This window comes from Hibiscus syriacus, unplaced genomic scaffold (assembly GCF_006381635.1).
Source record: "Hibiscus syriacus cultivar Baekdansim isolate YM2019G1 unplaced genomic scaffold, ASM638163v2 tig00111036_pilon, whole genome shotgun sequence".
In the NCBI taxonomy this organism is placed as follows: Eukaryota; Viridiplantae; Streptophyta; class Magnoliopsida; order Malvales; family Malvaceae; genus Hibiscus; species Hibiscus syriacus.
The window spans coordinates 246,664-266,277 of record NW_024062963.1 but is presented as its reverse complement, the minus strand read 5'-3'; the positions used below and the strand labels follow the sequence as shown (position 1 = coordinate 266,277).

The following is a 19,614-nucleotide window of genomic DNA, read 5'->3' as shown; positions in this document are numbered from 1 at the left end:
TTTATTTTCCAAAACTTTTTTAGTTTTATACCTTTTAAGAACTATTTATGAGAGAAATTAAAGACTTAGATTAACAATAGTAAATGAGTATATTCGCTGAAAGAAGAAGTAATCTCAGCATTTGATTTCCTTCAATTCAACGGTCTTAAAAAGGTGTCCCCCCACACACACATATATATATATATATATATGGGACATGATCTGTTTACATAGTGTAAAAATAAAAAGTTTTATAACTTTTAGGATAGTTGGATGAGAAAATATCAAAGGCTGAAAATAACAGTAGGAAATGAAAATATATTCACTATAAAAACATAAAACAAAGAGTTAATCTCACATTTTGATTTTTCATCATCCAAATATCCTGAAAATATATGAAACTTTTAGTTTAATCTTAACTAGGTGTAAGTAAATCCTAACCTCATATATATAATTTAGTTTTAATTGTATTAACAATTTAAATTCATCGGCATGTCATATTTATTTATTTTTTGTCATATTTATTTTAAATAGACGTCAAATAATTTTATATAAATGGTAAGATTTTAAATTTAATTCAACAAATCTATTAAAAAAATTGATTCAACAAATAAAAAACTATTTGTTTGAAATATGTTACAAGTATATTAAGTAATATGAAATTTTAATTGAATTTTCTACATGTAACATGTAGGATAACTAAGAAAAATCAACAATCTTCCCCAGAGAAAAAACAACGATTTTTCTCAAATTCCAAGCGAGCAATAACAAGTGATTAATTATCAAACTCAATCTTGATGCCATCAATCTTGACATTTCCATTCACGCATTTTGGCACCAAAATAACCATAACACTATCATCGTCTTCAGCTCCCAAATCTTCCAACAGATCACTTAACCCCAATCTCAAACATGTCTTCAATGTCTTCCCATGTCTATGCTTGTGTGGAACATTCACAAAACTCCCCGCAAACTCAGTGTTGTCGGGTCCGATGTTCGCTTCATCCTCCACGTTCACATAAACATCGAACTTCTCGAACAAATCTCCCTTCAACTCCACCTCAATCACCAGTATTTCCTCCTCCTCTTCCTTTTCCTTCTTGCTCCTCGATTTCTTCGGCCTTTCCACGTTTACCCTCACGGTTTTATCCAAAACGACCGGGAATGATTCATTGCCGGAAACGAGCTTTTGTTCATTGATTTCTGCTGCTAATGCAATCCCTGGACCGCCCTTTGATGGCTGCTTCCGGGAAGGCGTTGGCTTTGCCTTCAGCCATGGAATCTCAACATCTTGATAAACGTAACCCAAGCGTCGATGGTCGAGGCAATCTCGGACTTTAACACGGACCAGATTCGCATTCTCGTCGTAGAAGAGAAACGACGAGTTAAGCCAATCTTGGTCGTTGAAATCTTTTCGATTCCGGTTTCCGATTGTCTTCCAGATACTCGACGTCCGATCCACATTCGAGTGATGAGCGTAGAAAATAGGATCTCTCGCGTCAGAGTAAAATGTTCCCATGTCTTCACCATTTGGTTGCTTATCATCACCACACCATACATGAACAGGTCCATGTGGCACGTTTTCAACCGAACCCGAGCCTCCATACGGCTCGTCGCCTGCTCGGAAAGGTCCACCGAGGAAGAGACTAGGCGTTTTGCCATTTGAAAACATTTGCCTATACATGATTCTAAGATTGCTTTGTATTTGTGCTTTGTTTGTTGTTGTTACGTCGTTGCCATTGAAACCGAGGTCCACCATTGTTGGTGGATAATGCCGTGAGTTTCGTAGCTCATTGTATAAGCTCGAGTTCGGATCCGAATACATGCGGGACATTTGCATACCGGCCGGTAAATCCCAGTTCCAAAACGGCAAGCCGAACGTCTGATCATCAATCAAGTTACCCAAAATTCTCTCGAAAAAGTACAAATAATATCTATGGAAGGGGAAGAAAAGCCATGAACTATGAACTTGGAGCTCAAGATTAGGGAACCCCACTTGATCATAAGCACCTTCACAATAAGCACAATGGACATTAGCTTGTTGCATGAAGTTACGTTGATCATCATCCGGTAGAGCTTTCATAAGCTCGATCGCCTTGGAATATTTCCACACGTACTCGTCGTCGACTAAATGCGCTGCCGGTCGGACTCGTAACCGTGAATTCGACAACAGCGGTTTAAAGTCGACGATCTTTCGCGAAACTGGCGGGCAACAATCGGTCAATCCAACGCCTTCGGGTACATCCGCACGGCCACATTTTTCGAAATCCGGGGCCAAAACCGGTGCAGCCATTGCATCTCCGAGGGTAGTTGCTCCATAGTAAAGACCACCGAGGCCAATGAGGACATCTCTTCGATCAAATTTGTCGCCATTAACGGCTTTGCATGAAACTCCATGCTTTGGGTTCCTGATTATGGAAAGTTGGGATCTTTTCGGAAAGAAGGAAGAGGTGATCGACGTGGGAATGGTGGTTGAGGTGGTGGACGATGAAGATGGGAAAAGGGAAGCCATGGCTGCTTGGTGATGAATCTTGAACATATTGCATGGCATTTTATAAACGAAATATAGGGTTTGAATATTCGTAGTTGACGAATATGATCAGATGAATTATCCGATAAGAAGTTAGCCAATTGGTAACAATTTTTGCTGAGAGTTCCCAGCTTTTATTTTGTTCAGTGTATTTGATGAAAATTCTCTATTCTTATTTTAATCTGATTCGAAAATATATGGCTGATGTTTTATCTATCTTGACTTACGTATTCTAATCCAACTTTTTCTTAATAAGATTAGGAGATAATATGTTTTAGATTCTTATAATTATATGAGGTAATTACTTAAGTTGGTTTGAATTTATTTTACCTAAATTCAAGAAATTTTCTTAAATTTAATACTTTTTAAATATTGATCTATAAAACCAAATCGAATGAACGTGTGCTCATTTTTGCTTGAAAACGACAAGTCGCCCAACTATATATTTTTCAGAAAAACAGGCCTCACGTCACCTAACAAATTTGACATTATAATATAAACGTATTATTCAATTCAATTCAATCGTCCTTTTTTTGCTAAAATTCATAACTTCTAAAACTTGATTTCTCATAGAATTAAAGTCATATACTTGTAGCAAAACAGAGTTTTAGCGGCGTTTTTAGTCTTATAGCGGCGTTTTTAAGCGCCACTAAAAGTATTTGCGGCGATAGGAAAAACACCGCAAGAAGCGCCAGCAATATCAACGCCGCTAAAGTTAGCGGCGTTTGAGAACAAAAAACGCCGCAATAGGTCAATATCTATTACGTCGTTTTTTGAACAAACGTCGCAAAAGGTCGATATCTATAGCGGCGTTTTTGGAACAAACGCCGCAAAAAGTTATGATATATAGCGGCGTTTCTAGAAAAAACACCGCAAAAGGTCAGATCTATAGCGGCGTTTTTTGATACAAACGCCGCAAAAGAGCAGACCTATACTGGCGTTTTTAGAACAAACGCCGCAAAAGGTCAGACCTATAACGGTGTTTTTGGACACAAACGCTGCAAAAGGTCAGACCTATAACGGCGTTTTTGAACACAAACGCCGCAAAAAGGCAGACCTATAGCGGCGTTTTTGGATATAAACGCCGCTAATTATCTTTCTTTAGCTAATATTAATTGATTTTGCATATTTCATTTATGTTATACATCACCTAAATTTATATCTAGCTTTATCTAATTAACAACAACCATACATTTTAATTGAGACAAAAAACATAAAGAAAAATACTTAACAACAAAATAAATTAAAGTTTTTTTATGGAGAGAGAACCTTAAAAGACATTAAAGTACAAATGAGTTACAATTGAACCTCAAAGTGTAGATATACATGGATTTGTTGTTCGATACATCCTCAATTTCACTAGCGTCATCATCATAACCTCCAGATATGCCTTCTAAAGCTACTTTGTTTCCCACTTCATTGGAATTTGTCATATTCATCGTCTTGACATCTTATTTGAAAGTATCATTTGACAGTGAATGATCTCTCCTCAATAGATTAAAAACAAATGGGAAACGTTGTGCCAGTCTATTGAAGAAGCCGCTTTTTGTTGAAGTTTGTTCTTCAAGATTACTGCAATTACAATAATTTAGATGAGACTAAGAAGAAAAGGAAACAACCAGCATAACTTGCATTCATAACATACATGTGAGTGATTGAGAACTGAAAAAAGATGTTGCAACAAACAACAAAAACAGGAAGTCAGGAACCATGAAAACTAAAATATATTCTACATAAGAATGTAAAAAATGTCATCATAAAGAAAAAATTTAATAATGTATTGGTTGCCATCTTACTTTTAGAAGTTAGAATTCTTACCCCAAGATAACAACTGTTGTGACTAGAAGGTTGGGCTCCAGCTTAGGATCATGAAATACAGATATAATAATGTCCTTTGGGTACTCTGTAGTTTGACGGAATGTATGCAAAAAGGCTTGCAAATCGTCATCGCTGATAACATTAGAACTTGCAACAACACATATAACTATGCCATCGAGTTCCTACGTCCAAAAATGAAATGGTCAAAACTTTAATGTGACACATGCAACAAATAAAAGGAGTAGGTTGCCCCGTACAAAGAAAATCGGAAAAACATTTATGTTTGAAGTTTGAACCGACAAGGAAATAGGGTGAATGAGCACTTAAACAACATAAAGTAAAAAGTCATGCATGCACATATATCTCAACATTTCAAATGAAACTTATGTTCACATCTGCATTAAAATTTTCTTAATAATACCTTTACCCCTGCACCAATAAAAGGGCAGTCATGCATAGCTTGCGAAATTGAAGTTCTGATGTTGTAACCAACTCCAAATCTAAGTTTTGCATCTTTGTACTTCCCAAGAATCTGAGCAAGTTTGTATTCTTAGAAAAGTTAAGGAAATGCAAAAGAGGGATAAGCAATGAAATCTTATAATTTTGGATCAAGAAAGCATGCATGTCTAAGTCCCTCAAATTTCAACCGATGTCGAGAAAAAAGTGTCAGTAGCATTTAAGAACAGAATATAAAGGGTTGAGTAATAATAAAATCATGGGTAGTAACTAGAACAAAATGCAATGTCAGGTCAACTCACATTTATAACTTCTGAAACTCCAAACACCTTAATATTATCACGAACTGCATCAATGAGTTTTCTTTGCATCTCCTGGAGAATTCCCAGAGCTTACCAATGATATAAGCATGGCATAAAATTCAGAGCCAACCCAACAAGGCAAAAGAAATGCTGACACTTATGACAACTGATATGGCATTTATGACAAGTATAACAACATTATTGGCAGTTCTCAAAGTCTCATCTAGAGTTGCCAACTCATTTTTTTAGCAAGGAGTCGGTGTCAATTTCTGCGAATAAGAAAACCTGTGAGAACTCCCGATATTATAATGGGAGGCTTTTAGAGATCAATATCATAAATGATATAAATAGATTATCAATAAATTTTTTAAAAGAGATGATAAATACTCAACTAACAAAATCTTTATGTCATGCTTACCAATACAAAAATTTGTCATCTCTTGAAGTTTTCCCGTCAAATCCTTGACCTGCAAATTGTGTTACAAAAACTGAGTTAAGAATCAGTTTGAATTGTTGTCATAGTTATAAGCCAATAACCTCAAATTTTAAACTTTCTCCTACCGGTACACCAAAAAAACGACTTGTTACAGGTGGCAGAGAAGTTAATGATTATGCACGAAGAATGTTAGGAAGGTAATTATCAATCTGTTGAGAAATTGAGGACTACAAATCCTCCACCAGTCGCTCATGTCAAACCGGTAATTTCTAGTTATTCAAACCCTTTTGCTTATGTGTTTTGTAGAATAAAATATACTACATGATATTGTCTCTATTGATTTTTGCTTCTATTTATTCTTGTTTATTTCCTAGGCTTTGATTCAATGATCAGTATAGTTGTGTTGGTATGTTGAAGGTAACATACTATATTCTACTCAAACTAGAAATAATTCATAGATAAAGAGTAGACTAACACCCCGTGTTTTCTAGATTTCAACCACAGAAAAATCAATTCTTTGCCGCAACCAAATTTACCAAATCCAATACAGAAAATCTTTCCTTATTGATATGTAGAGCTTTGAATTGACTTTTGAGCTACAAATTACAACTTCAAATTCTTAAACAAAGTAAACAATCAAATTATCCCTGATTATCAAATCAAAATTAATCATAATAATAAAAGAAAAATACCATTCTTTCTTCGATTTCAGCTAGTCGACGAATCACAATCCAGAACAGTGACATCAGTGTTCTACCTTCACTCCCATTTGATTTTCCAAACCTTTAAAAATACACAGAACTTTCACATTTAGTAAACAAAATAAACCCCTAAGCTTACAGAAATTAGAAAAAGAGACTATAACCGACGCCTCCACCTTGGAAACAGAGATTCAGAAATAACTTAGAATTTCAAGGATTATATCTTTATATGAAAACAGAAAAGAGACTATAACCGACGCCTCCACCTTTTGAAAAATATTTCTGAAAAGCCCGAGTTTCAAGTTAAAAGAGAAGATAAAAAAATTTGTATTCTATTTCCCTGAATAATAACACATACATCCAGACAGCACATTTCAACCGAATCTAATTCCCTTAATACAAGAACAAGCATTAGAAGAAGCCAATTTAATCAAGAAATCACCAAAAAACCCTAAGAGCAGAAGAAAAACACGATTCTTTCGATTGAACAATGCAGATTCGATATAAATTTTAAACATACACAGATAAGGATCCTTCGACATGATCGATCACACAAAAAAATCCTAAAAGGAATTACTGAAATAAAAAAAATTGAAAAAGATAGAATGAAAAGGCAGAAATGAAAGAGCGGAATGAAAAGAATGGAGATATCTGGGTTGAATGTAAGGGGAAGATGGATCGAACAATGGAGGTCGAAGGATCAAAGGATGAGAGTGGATGCGAAGAGATAAAAGGGATGGGAGATATATTTCGATGCCCAGACTAGGGGTGTCCGTGGTCGGTTTGGATCGGTTTTTGGTTAAAAATTCATCCAATCCAAAAGTATAAATGTTTGCGGTTTGGATCAGTTTGGATGTTTCTAAAAAAAATTCGATCCGATCCGATCCAATTAAGTGCGATTTGATTCGGTTTGGATTTGTGCGGTTTTTGGATTCTAATTTTTCAAAATAATTCAAAGCAACAACACTGCCTAAGGGGGTCAAACAGTTTCAGCATTTCACATCCTAAACTAAGATCGATCGAATAAACAAGTGACATGCATACTAATTTCAGCAAACATCAATTAGCAAGCACCATTAACTTGTGTTCTTAAGGGAATGAATGACTACCTCTTCCATGTTGCAAGGGTTGATTAAATGTAATTCCTTGACTGTACCAAGTAAACAGAACAGAACTGAAAAATAAAAAAATGGGTTGATTAAATGTAATTCTATGTACTAATGGTATAAGTATAAATGTCAACCAATCAGAAATAGTGTGATGATAATATATGTAAGGCAAATGCTAACTAATGAAATAGAACACACTGATACATGTGCAATCAAGTAGGAACCAGTAGCAACCAGAATTTCTAAGCAAATGCAGTGATTAGTAGGAACCAGTAGCAAAATCCTCAACACCTTTGCGAATCTTAAACCACCAGGCCACAGTATAAGAACGAATTATAAACAGGTAAGTTACAATCCAAAAACTCTCCTTTAATGCATAACTTTAAAGGGTAAAACCAACACAGTAGCAAACCTAACTACATAAGACAGATCAGAAACAGTCTAATCAACTAAAATCCGAACATAAAGATTGTAAAGGCTGATTCATCAGGTCAACTATACCTACACCTTTGAGCACATTAAACCACCCAACCGCGATGTAAGAAGAACAGATTATAAACCGGCAAGTTAAAAACCGAAAACTATCCTTTAATGCATAACTTTAAACAAAGTTTATGGAGCTTGTGAGTGAGCGAAAATTTGAGGATGAAGAAGCTCGAGGAGCTCAGTAAGAACATAGATTCCATACACTGATCATAAATAAAAGCCTTTAGCTTTGTTTAACTGTTTAAGGTGACTTCGAATATCTATATATGGGTGTCAATGTTTTTCGGCTTTGGTGTATTGTATGTTAATCTTTGTTTGTTTTGTTAGACATTCGATGAAGAATGTTAGCTGATTTAGAAAGGGAAATATCCTATAAACAGATTTGTAACTAAATGCCTCCGGATCTATTGTACCTTTTGTTTAGTTCTTTCAAGTTTCCTGTAATCTGAAGTTTGTTTCGAAGCAAAAGGCTTGGGGAAACCCAATATCCTGAATCAACGGATTTGTAACTAAATGCCACCCTGAATCAACGTTCTCAATAGTATTCCAATATCCAAACTACTGTAAAAAATTAATAAAGAACACAAACTGATGGGAAATCCAATCTGCTCATGTAATCATACTTAAAAGGTACGCTCACAAACTGATGGGGAAAAGATTGCAGGAGCATGAAGAAAAACAGATTTTATAAATTTAGAGCAAAATCCCATGAGTGAATGAAATACTAACATGGATCTGGAAATTTCCTGCTGCCATTCGTTCAATTATGAAGATGATAGTGCAGGTTTTTGCATAAAAACGATTAAAAATGGCTTTCATTTGTTTTTTCATGCTTATCTCAAAACAAATAAACAAATAAAACTCCAAAAATCGGAGCAAGCTTTAGGGTAAGAAGCAAAGAAATAATACCTTGCAAGATTTTCCTTCGAGATAAGAACAGTAAGCAGGTAGGGGTGTCGTTGGAGAAAGGGGTTGTGAGTTGTGACTTATGAGTGAGGTTGGGGTGTGCACGAGGAGGATGAGAAGAGGCGGAGTAAATTGGGAAATGGCTAGGTTTTAGTTTTTGCCCAGAAACATGAAACGGTGTCGTTGGAGATAATTAATTATCGGTTCGGTTCGGTTTGGATCGGTTCCGGATTTTCAAACCGAAATCGAACCGAACCGATCAATTTGTTTAAAAAAAACCAAACACACTAAATCGGTTTCGGTTTTTTTCAGTTATCGATTTTTTGGATCGGTTTTCGGTTATTTTTTTGGATTGGATTGGATTTGAACACACCTAGCCCAGACTGAATCTATGAAATTAGGGTTTTGTTTCGATATGTTAAAGTAGTGTTCAGTAGCAACGTTTTTTACGTAAATGCCACTAGGTTATATGACAATTGCGGCGTTTGGTATTAAAACACCACTAAAGTACGAGTCTATAGCGGCGTTTGGTATTAAAACGCCACAAAGTACGTGTCTATAGCGGCGTTTGTGTAAAAATGCCACTAAAGTACGAGTCTATAGCGGCGTTTGTATAAAAACGCCACTAAAATACTAGTTTATAGCGGCGTTTGTATAAAAACGCCACTACATTACGATTCTTTAGCGGCGTTTTTATACAAATGCCACTAAAGTATAGTATTTTACGACGTTTGTTCAAAAACGCCGCTATATGTAAACAATTACCGGCATTTTCAGTAAAAACGCCGCTACATCCGTCGCTAAAAACCATTTTTGCTGTAGTGTATGTATGAAATTTTGCATGGCAACAATATTTATTAAGTATTTTTCGATTCAAAATTATTTTATGATAAAATGTGTGTATTATATCCAAAACATAAACAACAACAAAGTTGTTATAACACCAACAGAACCCTATACAAAAAAACTAACAAAGTGCAAGAAAATGAAAAGTTGCCCAACTATGTATGCCTATATTTTATCTAACAAAAATTTCCTATACAACCTTACGAATCAATCCAATAAGATCATGATCATTTCTAACATTATTGCTAAAACAACGTCTTTTACGTTCCTCTAAAGTATATACAAGCATTCCAAACTATCTTGAAAAGAAGAACACAATGGGACTTACCTTTAAGCGAAGCAACAACCCATCCCAGCATATGCTCCCACTCAGACCCAGCCCCTCGAACACCATAATGGTCAAGAACCATTTCCCAAACAGCAATTGAAAACGAACATCCGAAGGACAAACGATTGTTTGACTTCGACGCCTCCTTATACAACACGCATAGCTCCTCGATAGGTACCCTATGCGACGTAACCCATCTTTAGTATCTAGTCGATTCAAAATCACCATCCATGTGATAATAGAATACTGAGACACATGCAACGGGAACCATAATCACTACAAAAACTGATATGTAGCGGCGTTTGGAGAGGAAACGCCATAAAAGTTAAACATATAGCAGCCTTTACAATCGTAGCGCCACAAATTGATACTTTAGCAGCGTTTGTAGTAAAAATGCTATAATAGAGTTGACATATAGCGGCGGTTTTGTAAAAACGCCGCAATAGGGTGGTAAATTAGCGGCGTTTATACCACAAACGCCGCAATAGAGTATAAATTTTGCGGCGATTTAGCCAAAACACCGCAATATAGTGGTAAATTAGCGGCGTTTATACCACAAACACCGCAATAGAGTATAAATTTTGTGGCGATTTAGCCAAAACACCAGAATAGAGTGGTAAATTAGCGGCGTTTATACCAAAAACACCGTAATATATTACACATATAGTGGCGTTTATTCCTCAAATACCGTAATAGTATAATCAATAGTGGCGTTTTTAGACAAACGCCGCAATAGTGTTAATCAATAGTGGCATTTTTTAACAAACGCCACAATAGTGTAATCAATAGTGGTTTTTTTTGTATAAACGCCGCAAAATGTTAAATATATAGTCATTATTTTCTTCTACCTGAACCCTAAAATCATTTAAACTCTTCTTCCCTCAAAGCTTCTTCTATGGTACAACAACAGCTCTCAAACAATTCCAAGCGTCGTCATCATTTGTATATCCCGACGACCAAATTGGGCCTCTCACCGAAGAACTATAACACAATTGCACGGTTTGATCCCTCTTATCATTAATGATCTTTTTCATTTTTTTGGCCTTCTGAAAATGGGGAAAACCCAGATAGCTAACGTATTTGCAGGTGTTGCCTTGACTAAGAGAAATTATCGTCGGAATGTCTACATGGCGTATTTGCTCTGATGATGGATCAAATTATCGTTGGAGGATATCGGTCCGGTCTCGCCATCGAAACTCGATGATGACCCGAAAGGAACTCCAATTGCTCTATACCCTTCCATGGCCGATCTCCTTCTTGAAGGTAATAATCTATGAATCTTTCAGCCGCTATAATTTATTTTTCTACGCTCAGTCAAATGTCATAGATCGTACGCATATAGGATCTTCAAAGCTTATTGAGAACGATTATAGAGGAGTGGATAAATACCCGATGTTTATAACTGAATTTGGTAACTCTGTGGTGTTGAAAGAATCTTCAATTGCAAAAGCAATATCTATCCTCAATGAAGATGAAGTTGCCTCTACTGTTACTCCAAGTAAACATTTATATCATATATTTAAATTTATTTTAATTTTTATTCAGTTCGCAAGCCACCTACAATCAAGTTTCATACTGTAGGTGGAAGGTCGTTATCTGTTTCAAGTGAAGCATTGAAGCGCGCAAGGACTCTTCTTGGTGAACCGGAGGTAGGAGATTTATTTGGTGAAATGGATGAAGAGTTTATCCATATCGAGTTTACAAGGACGAAAAACTTAACGATGCGTCGTCAAACAAGGAAAACAGCTTTCCTACGTTCTTTCCCCACGAATGACCAAAACTAAATTCTACTGAACAATATGGTGAAGACTGTTTATGCATAGCTTTAATGTTTTTAAATTGTAATGTATTATGTTGTTAAGCATTTTTATGCATACCTTATGTTTTAATTCAAATGTATGGTTGTTGTTACTTATATAAAACTACATATATCAGTGAATTTAGTAGATGCAGAGCAGAAATGATTAGTTGTAAAATGAACTAATATTATGTAAATTAAAGGTTATTAGCGGCGTTTGTATCCAAAAACGCCGGTAAAAAATAATATTTTAGTGGCGTTTTTTAGAAAAACGCCGTAAAATACTCTTAATTTTGTGGCGTTTAGTAAAAAACGCCGCTAAAAAGTTATACTTTAGTGATTTTTGGATACAAACGCCGCCATAGAGTTGTTATTCGGTGGCGTTTTTAATAAACGCCGCAATATAATAGTTACTTAGTGGCGTTTTCATAAAAAAACGCAGCAATAGAGTAGTTCCTTTGCGGCGTTTTTAATATAAACGTCGCAATTGTCATTTAGATGCACTACATCAAATCTGTTATGTAGCGGCGTTTAGAGAGAAAACGCCACAAATAGATGTAATATGTAGTGGCGTTTTTTGCAACAAACGCCATAATAGTTGGGGATATACAGGTGTTTTTGTATAAACGCCGTAAAATAGTAAAAATTTAGTGGCTTTTTTAAAAAACATCGTAAAAAAAATAGGAATTTTGTGACGTTTTTATGTAAATTCACCCAATATAGTAGCATTTCTGTGGCATTTTTCATAAAAATGCCGCAAATAGAGTTATCCAGTAGTGGCGTTTTTGCGTAAACGCCGCAATATAGTTGTCATTTAGTGGCGTTTGGTTTACAAACGCCGCAAAGTATTATAAAATCCCCTAAATTTGTCATTTGCTCGAGCCCTAATTTATGAAATCTCTCAGACTACTTCGTCTTCATCTTCAAACTCCCACAGTTCTGGTTCCCATTTGAGTCGACGCTTCAGCAACAAAATCAGATATAATTTATTAAAGCTCTTAGACGAAGTCTAACTACTTCGTCTTCATCTTCAAACTCGCCTCCCTCGTCATCTCCCTGGATTCATTTGCGTTCGGTTCTTTTCGTTCTTACTTCTTCACCAGCTTCTTGTTCTTCCACTGATAGGTAAGTCATTTTCTTCAATCAGTTGTTATTAGCTTCCATTCAGAGGGTTTTTAATGAAATTAAATACCCGGATGTTTATTCTTGGACTACCACGTTATCTTCATGTACAAAATTGGGAGGAATTTCTTATGCTCTCCATGTGTTTGATAAGATGCCTAAGAAAAAGTGGCGGTATGGAATGTGATGGTTACTGGTGTATGGAAAATGGGTATGAAGACCTTGGGTTTGGCTTTTTTAAGAAAATGTACTTTTTGGGTTTTAAGATGTTTTAAATTTACCTGACTTTATTTATATTTGTACAATGACATTTTTTATTTTAATTAATTATGCACTTTATTATTAGGAAAAATTGAGGGAGAAAAAGGCGGAGTATCATGCTACTGCTTCGTCATGGTATTGTTAATGATGATGACATTGAAAACCAAGCTATTAATGACGTTTTGGGTCCTGAAAGATATGGTCGGGTGCGCTGTCAAGGATCATTCGTTACTCCCACCAAATATTTTGGATCCAGTTCATCACAGTACATGTCATCATAGTCTCGATCTTCCCAATTAGAAGTTAGTCGTTTAAAAGAAAAGTTGGCTGAGATGGATCAACAAATGGCTAACTTGAAAGCGGAAAATGAAGCAAGGGAAGCAGAGAGAGCAGCAACGGAAGCACAGAGAGAGGCAGTAACAGCACAGAGAAAAGCAGCATATCAGCAGAGATATGAAGAATTTGAAAAACGACTCAATGATATGATGCTGATGATACAAAAAACGCAACCTCAGAATCCACCATCGTAGTCTCATTTATGTTATGAGCATTCTGTTAATGTTATTGAACCGTGTTTAACTGAACTTATATTACGTAATGAAAACTTTTATTTATTATATTGGATTTGATGTTGCTTGTTATGGATATATAGTTTGATGTTATTGCTGTTTTGTTTGTTGGATAATGGAACAGTTGAAATAACAGATTTGGGGTAATCGAACATAATTTTTAAATTGGTTAAATTCTTTGTTATTTAGCGGCGTTTCTAGGATAGAAACACCGCTATATACCGATCTTTTAGCGGCGTTTGTATCCTAAAAACGCCGCTATGTATCGGTCCTTTAGCGACCTTTGTATGAAAAAACGTCGGGAAATCTCAACACATTTGCGGCTTGTGTGGAAAAAACGCCGCTAAATCTCAAAATTATTGCGGCGTTTGCGATAAAAGCGCCGCTAAATATAAACAACTACTGCGACGTTTGTGGGAAAAACGCCGCTAAAAATCAACATCTATTTGCGGCGTTTGTAAGAAAAATGCCGCTAAAAATCAACATCTATTGCAGCGTTTGTAATAAAAACGCCGCTACATAGCAACACCTATTGCGGCGTTTTGTGAACAAAAGCCGCTATATATCGTCACCTATTGCGGCGTTTTTTGTACACAAACGCCGCGAACTTTAGCGGCGCTTATAAGCGCCGCTATAGGTAAAAAAAACGCCGCAAAAAACCATTTTTCTTGTAGTGAATAAACTCTTTTATACCATATCTGCCAGGCAACCCTATTCACACTTACTCTCGTTTCATACCATATCTTCCTAGTTTTTAAAAGCCTCCAATCTGCACCCACCACAGCAATAAACTCTTTTAGGACCCCCCGAGCAAGAGCACTTTCCTCAGACTCCAACTAATACAGCTTTTAGGTTCGAATTCCCAAACATCACAATCTTTTATAACATAGGTCGGCAACCAGGCCATCTATGAAGGCCCTCATGAGCAAGGAGTTTTCACAGCAAATAGATGAAACAAGTCCTATTCCAACAAGTAAGCTTTTTAAGCCATAGCCCACCCTCGGATTTTAAAGTACAAACCCGTCTCTAACTCACTTTAGCACCGGCAGCAGGATATCTGCACCCTTCCAAAAAAAATTCTCATGCATAACAGTTCCACCCTTCTCACCACAACTTTGAGAAGAATAAGCCACATACTCCAGTAATTAGTAATACTAAACAAGACATATTGGATCAATTGAAGCCTCACTGCATAGCTAAGTTTATTACTCTTTCAGTGACCCAACCTCTTCTCAATACACTCTATTAAGCTTCGAAAGACCTTTTCCAACAACTTTCGATTAACCAATGGCACCCCTAAATATCAAACGAACAAAGTACCAACTTCAATACGGACATACTATAAAAGTCGTCTAGAACACTTTGGACGCCCAAACTGAGCCTAGGGGCCTTTGGTGAAGATGAAAAGGTCATCCGCAAAACACAGATAAGTCATCCTAATTTTTTTACACTTCGAATGAATATGGAATATCCCATTGACCGCTGCCAAGTCCAATATTTTTGACAACACGTTCATGGCCAAAATAAAAAGGTAGAGTGAGAGCGGATCACCTTGCCTTACCCCTCTCGCTCCCTTGAAAAAACCCACCAAACTTCCATTAAACGCGATGGATAAGCAAGGGGAAGTTATAGAAACCCAGATCCATCATCTGAACTTTTTAAGGAGCCCCATGGCTTTCAATACCTTAAGGATAAACTCTCAACTCAAACTATCGAAAGCTTCTCAGAGGTCAACCTTTATAGCACACTAGGAGATAAGGTCCTCCTAGCATATCCCTTGACCAGCTCCTGGGCTAGCAGCGTATTATCAACACTACAACGATCCTTAATAAAATCCGATTGATTTGGTGCAACTATATTTGAAAAAAAAAACTACGAGCCTCGACACCAAAATCCGAGTGATAGCCCTAATCACCATCGAGCAACAAGATATTGGACAGAACTCTTTCATACTGGATGCATTCATGGCTTTTGGAACAAGGTTCCAAGCAGTAGCATTAAACGTCGGGAGTAAGTAAGAAGCCTCAAAAAATGTTTGACAGCCAAAGTAACATCATCCCCCACAACCTCCCAGGCAACCATAAAGAATCAAGGGGAATAGCCATCCAGGCTCGGAACCTTTTCATCCCCTTGCTGAAAAAATGTCTTCTTTATTTCCTCCCTAGAAACTTTCACAATTAAACTCTAGCTATCTTCAGAAGGCAAAGCAAAACTGATGATATCCTTTAAAAGATCACTCCCACATCCTTCAATATTTTCATCAGTACGTAGTACCCACTAGATTAATGAAAAAATTTACAGCTTTAGCTGCCATTTCTTCAAAAGAATCAAGTTGCTGCCCAAGATCATATGAAGAACACGAATGATTTTTCTCTTTTGTTTAATCACAACCGAAGAGTGAAAAAATTTAGTGCATGAGTCACCCTCTTGTAATCATTGGATCTAAGCCTTTTGACTGCAAAATAATTTCTTCGTTGTCCCAAGATCCTCCAACTCTCTCCGCAAGGCAATATCACGTCTCAAACCCTCAGAGTCACGTCCATTGAGATTCAAGAACTGTTACTTTTCTAATTGTTGACTTTTCTCACCAACTTTGCATGAAATATTATCATAAAATTGAACATTGAAGGGTTTCAAGGCTTTCAAAATTAGGCAAATTAGTCTTATTCAAAAATCGAGAAACAACTTAGTTTTTGTCAAAATTGAAAGGAAACAATTAATTTTGATTGACACAATAATAAATATTTAGATATAAAGAAAAATCTAACGGATAAAATATACCATAGATCATTGAAACTCAAATAATAATTATGATCATTGAACTTTCAAAAGTTAAAATTACTATTAAATTTATGGAACTGCTACAAAATGATCACAACATTTTACTGAGTTGTTATATAAAGTTCATTAAACTTCGTCAAACAATTATAAAATGATCATTAAGTTTATCAAAATTTTACATTTATTATAGTGTCGCAAATACCATTTTATAACAGTTTAACACTTTAATGATTATTTTATAACTTTTGAAAGTTCAGTGATCAGAACAATTATTTGAATATAATTTAGTGACTTTTCGTAAGCTTTACCCAAATCTATTTTACGCAGGCCTTAAGCCTAAAGATTTCATGCGTTGACAATGTGGGCTGAAGGCTTGAAGCCCATTAACCTATAAACCGATCCGATCCATTTCATACTGCTATAAATAGACTTGCATGTACATATCTTTACGAATTGCAGTTATTCCAAATCCAGCTTCCAAGCCCAAGGTATTCTGTTTTCAGAACTGTTTGGGGAATCGAGTGAGAGTGGAAGCGGAGGGAGTACTGGTACTAATGCTTTTGACTTGGTTCGTCATCTATTTGAAGTCCCAAAGCAACCGGTACCTCCTCTTTCTCTTTTGTTGTGAATCTCTATTTGATATTTTGGGGATAATTTGACCATTTCTTTCTTCTTTTTTAAAGAATTTTAAGTTGTTTAGCCTTTAGCTCTGATGTAAACTACAAGTTAGCTATGCCTATATCTACAATTAAAGATTCCTTTTTGTTAGACTATGTTTGGATCAATGGAATATTGAATCTTGATAAAGAAGAAAATCAACTAGCTATTCGTGTTTTCGTTCTTTCAAGTTGTCTGCGTTTCTTTTCATTGGAATGTGCATAAGACAGTAGAGATATTTCCATTTAATGGAAGGCTTAATACTCGGTTTAGCCCGAATGGCACGTGATAAATGACATCATCGAACGTTTTGGGTAAATTGAGCCGAATGATAGTTTAAAGTACCAAATTGAACCAAAAACAAAGTTTAGGTGCCAAAGTGGAAGAAGGTATAGTTTACGGGCTAAATAACGAATAAAGACTTCATGGAATACTGAAGGCGTTGGGGGATTAGTTTATAGGATGAAGTTTATGCATTTCTTTTCATTGAAGCATGCATTAGATTTCCCTTTAATGGAACATTGGGGGCATTGGAGGATTGGTTTATTATAGGAATGGAGTCCATTTATGTTTTGAAATGTTTCATTGGCAGACTCCCTCCAAGCATTTGATTACAAGGAAAGCTTGGGAAAACAAGTTGAATCGTGTTGAATCAGGAAAGAAGATATGAATAAATTGGTGATGGATTTTCTTGTCATCGAGGGTTTTGCAGATGCTGCGGAAATTTTCCGAATGGAATCGGGAACCGGCGTATCCTGCAAAGGAAACAAATGCTTACTAATGTTCTCTATTAGTAATGGTTCTTAAAGTAATAGTTTTGCGTTCCTTAATGTGGAACAGTTGTTATTGATCCTGCAACAATCACGGCTCGCATGGCGGTTAAAAGGGCTGTACTATGTGGGAACCTCGAGGAAGCGATCGACAAAATTATCGGTTTAAACCTCAAGGTAAGGTGTTTGATGGAAATGCAAATGTGAGAGACTTGCTAAAACTGTTGAAATAATCAGTTACTTGTCCAAGGAATGCAGGCTCTTTTTCATATTGTTGATTTGTTGATACCATACATCTTTTCATTTCAGATATTGGAAACACATCTTGGACTCCTTTTCCTTCTCCAGCAACAGAGATTGATCGAACTGATTCGACACGGAAACGTAGAAGCAGCCCTGGAGATTGCTCGAGATGATTTTGCTCCTCTGGGAGAACAAGATGTAATTTTCTTAACATTGTGTACGTTATAACCTGCATTAATCAGTCGTAGATAATACTGATCGGTATGTAAGATGACAATTCCATTGCAGGGAAGCTTTTATGAGGAGTTTGAGCGGACTGTTTCACTCCTGGCTTTCGAAGATGTTTCGAACTGTCCGGAAGGGGGGCTTATGGATGAATCACGGCGGCTTAAGTTAGCAAGCGATGCGAATGTAGCCATTCTCAGCTGCCAGAATCTTGGAAAAGGTTTGGTTGGTTGCTGCCGTTGTTATTCATTTTCATTTCTAGCCTCTTTTTTGCTTATAACCTTGTTTTGATTACTGGAATTCAGAGCCAAGGCTCGATGGCTTGCTAAAGATGCTGATGTGGGCTCAGCTTAAACTGGATGGAACGGCTGTATATCCTCGGATAAACAATCTTTGGAGCGCCAGACTCGAAGAGCCGCAGTTGGGCTGGGCTGGTTATTTGAAAGAGTATAGCTCGAAATTTGTTGGATGTCATTTGTTAGAACTTTGTTGTTAGATGAAGCCAGTGGCCTTATACACTTGCATTTGTCCCATGGATGGCAAAGCACATGTATAATGATTCTTTGAAGTAGTGTTGGACAACCTTACAAACTCAATGTTAGAGTAGAATCCAAAGCTTGCAAACATGGACTTTTTATTTGCTTATTTGGTCTTACACGTGTGTAGTATTTATCACGTAAGTACCTTTTTTGTTTTAAAAAGAGTGAGTGTAGGAAGTCCTCAAATATTTTAAAATATCACTTACACCCCTAAATTTTTTATGCATTCAATTGAACCCTTAATTCAAATAATTGAATCAATCAAGTCATCAAATTGAAATATTGTTAAGTAATCAAATATTCAATAGAATGGTGGTCACACATAAAACTCAGTTGGCACCCATCTCCACCCTAAGACCCCAAAATGGCATTAACTAGTTTAATCATTTCATTCTTTTATAAGGATTAGTACTAATTATGCATGCATTGCATTCACCATCCTTCTCATTAGTAGCACTAATTAATTTTAACAAATTTCCTAATTTGTCTTTGTTTATTACACAACGTCACTCCCCAAGTGTAAGGAAATCAACAAATTTGGTTCTTTTGGGAAAATTAGAGAGGAAAAGTATTTGGAAAAAGACAAGAAAACCTAAATCTCGAGGCTGAAGAAGGGGACCAAGCCGACACGTGAACACATAGAAGACAAAGGGCAGCTAAGTAATTATACTAGTCCGACAGGCAAAGTAAAATCCACCGTATCTTGGTAAGAATAAACACGGTAAAAAGGATATGCATCCTGAAACACACTG

The 19,614-nt window shown here is 36.3% G+C and overlaps 1 protein-coding gene and 1 pseudogene across 1 annotated transcript; one reads left to right on the top strand and one right to left on the bottom strand.

The window, feature by feature from the left end:
* Nucleotides 1-705: 705 nt before the first annotated feature.
* Nucleotides 706-2,491, bottom strand: LOC120151266 (polyphenol oxidase, chloroplastic-like). Its single transcript, XM_039163778.1, has one exon. It carries the CDS (start codon nucleotides 2,489-2,491, stop codon nucleotides 755-757), a length of 1,737 nt encoding a protein of 578 aa, XP_039019709.1. The 3' UTR covers nucleotides 706-754.
* A 12,763-nt stretch (nucleotides 2,492-15,254) lies between these two features.
* Nucleotides 15,255-18,895, top strand: LOC120151254 (annotated as a pseudogene).
* The last annotated feature ends 719 nt before the right edge of the window (nucleotides 18,896-19,614 follow it).

What these genes read in the sequence shown, in the direction of transcription:
- LOC120151266 (XM_039163778.1), bottom strand. Translation starts at nt 2,491, where the DNA reads ATGGCTTCCCTTTTCCCATCTTCATCGTCCACCACCTCAACCACCATT.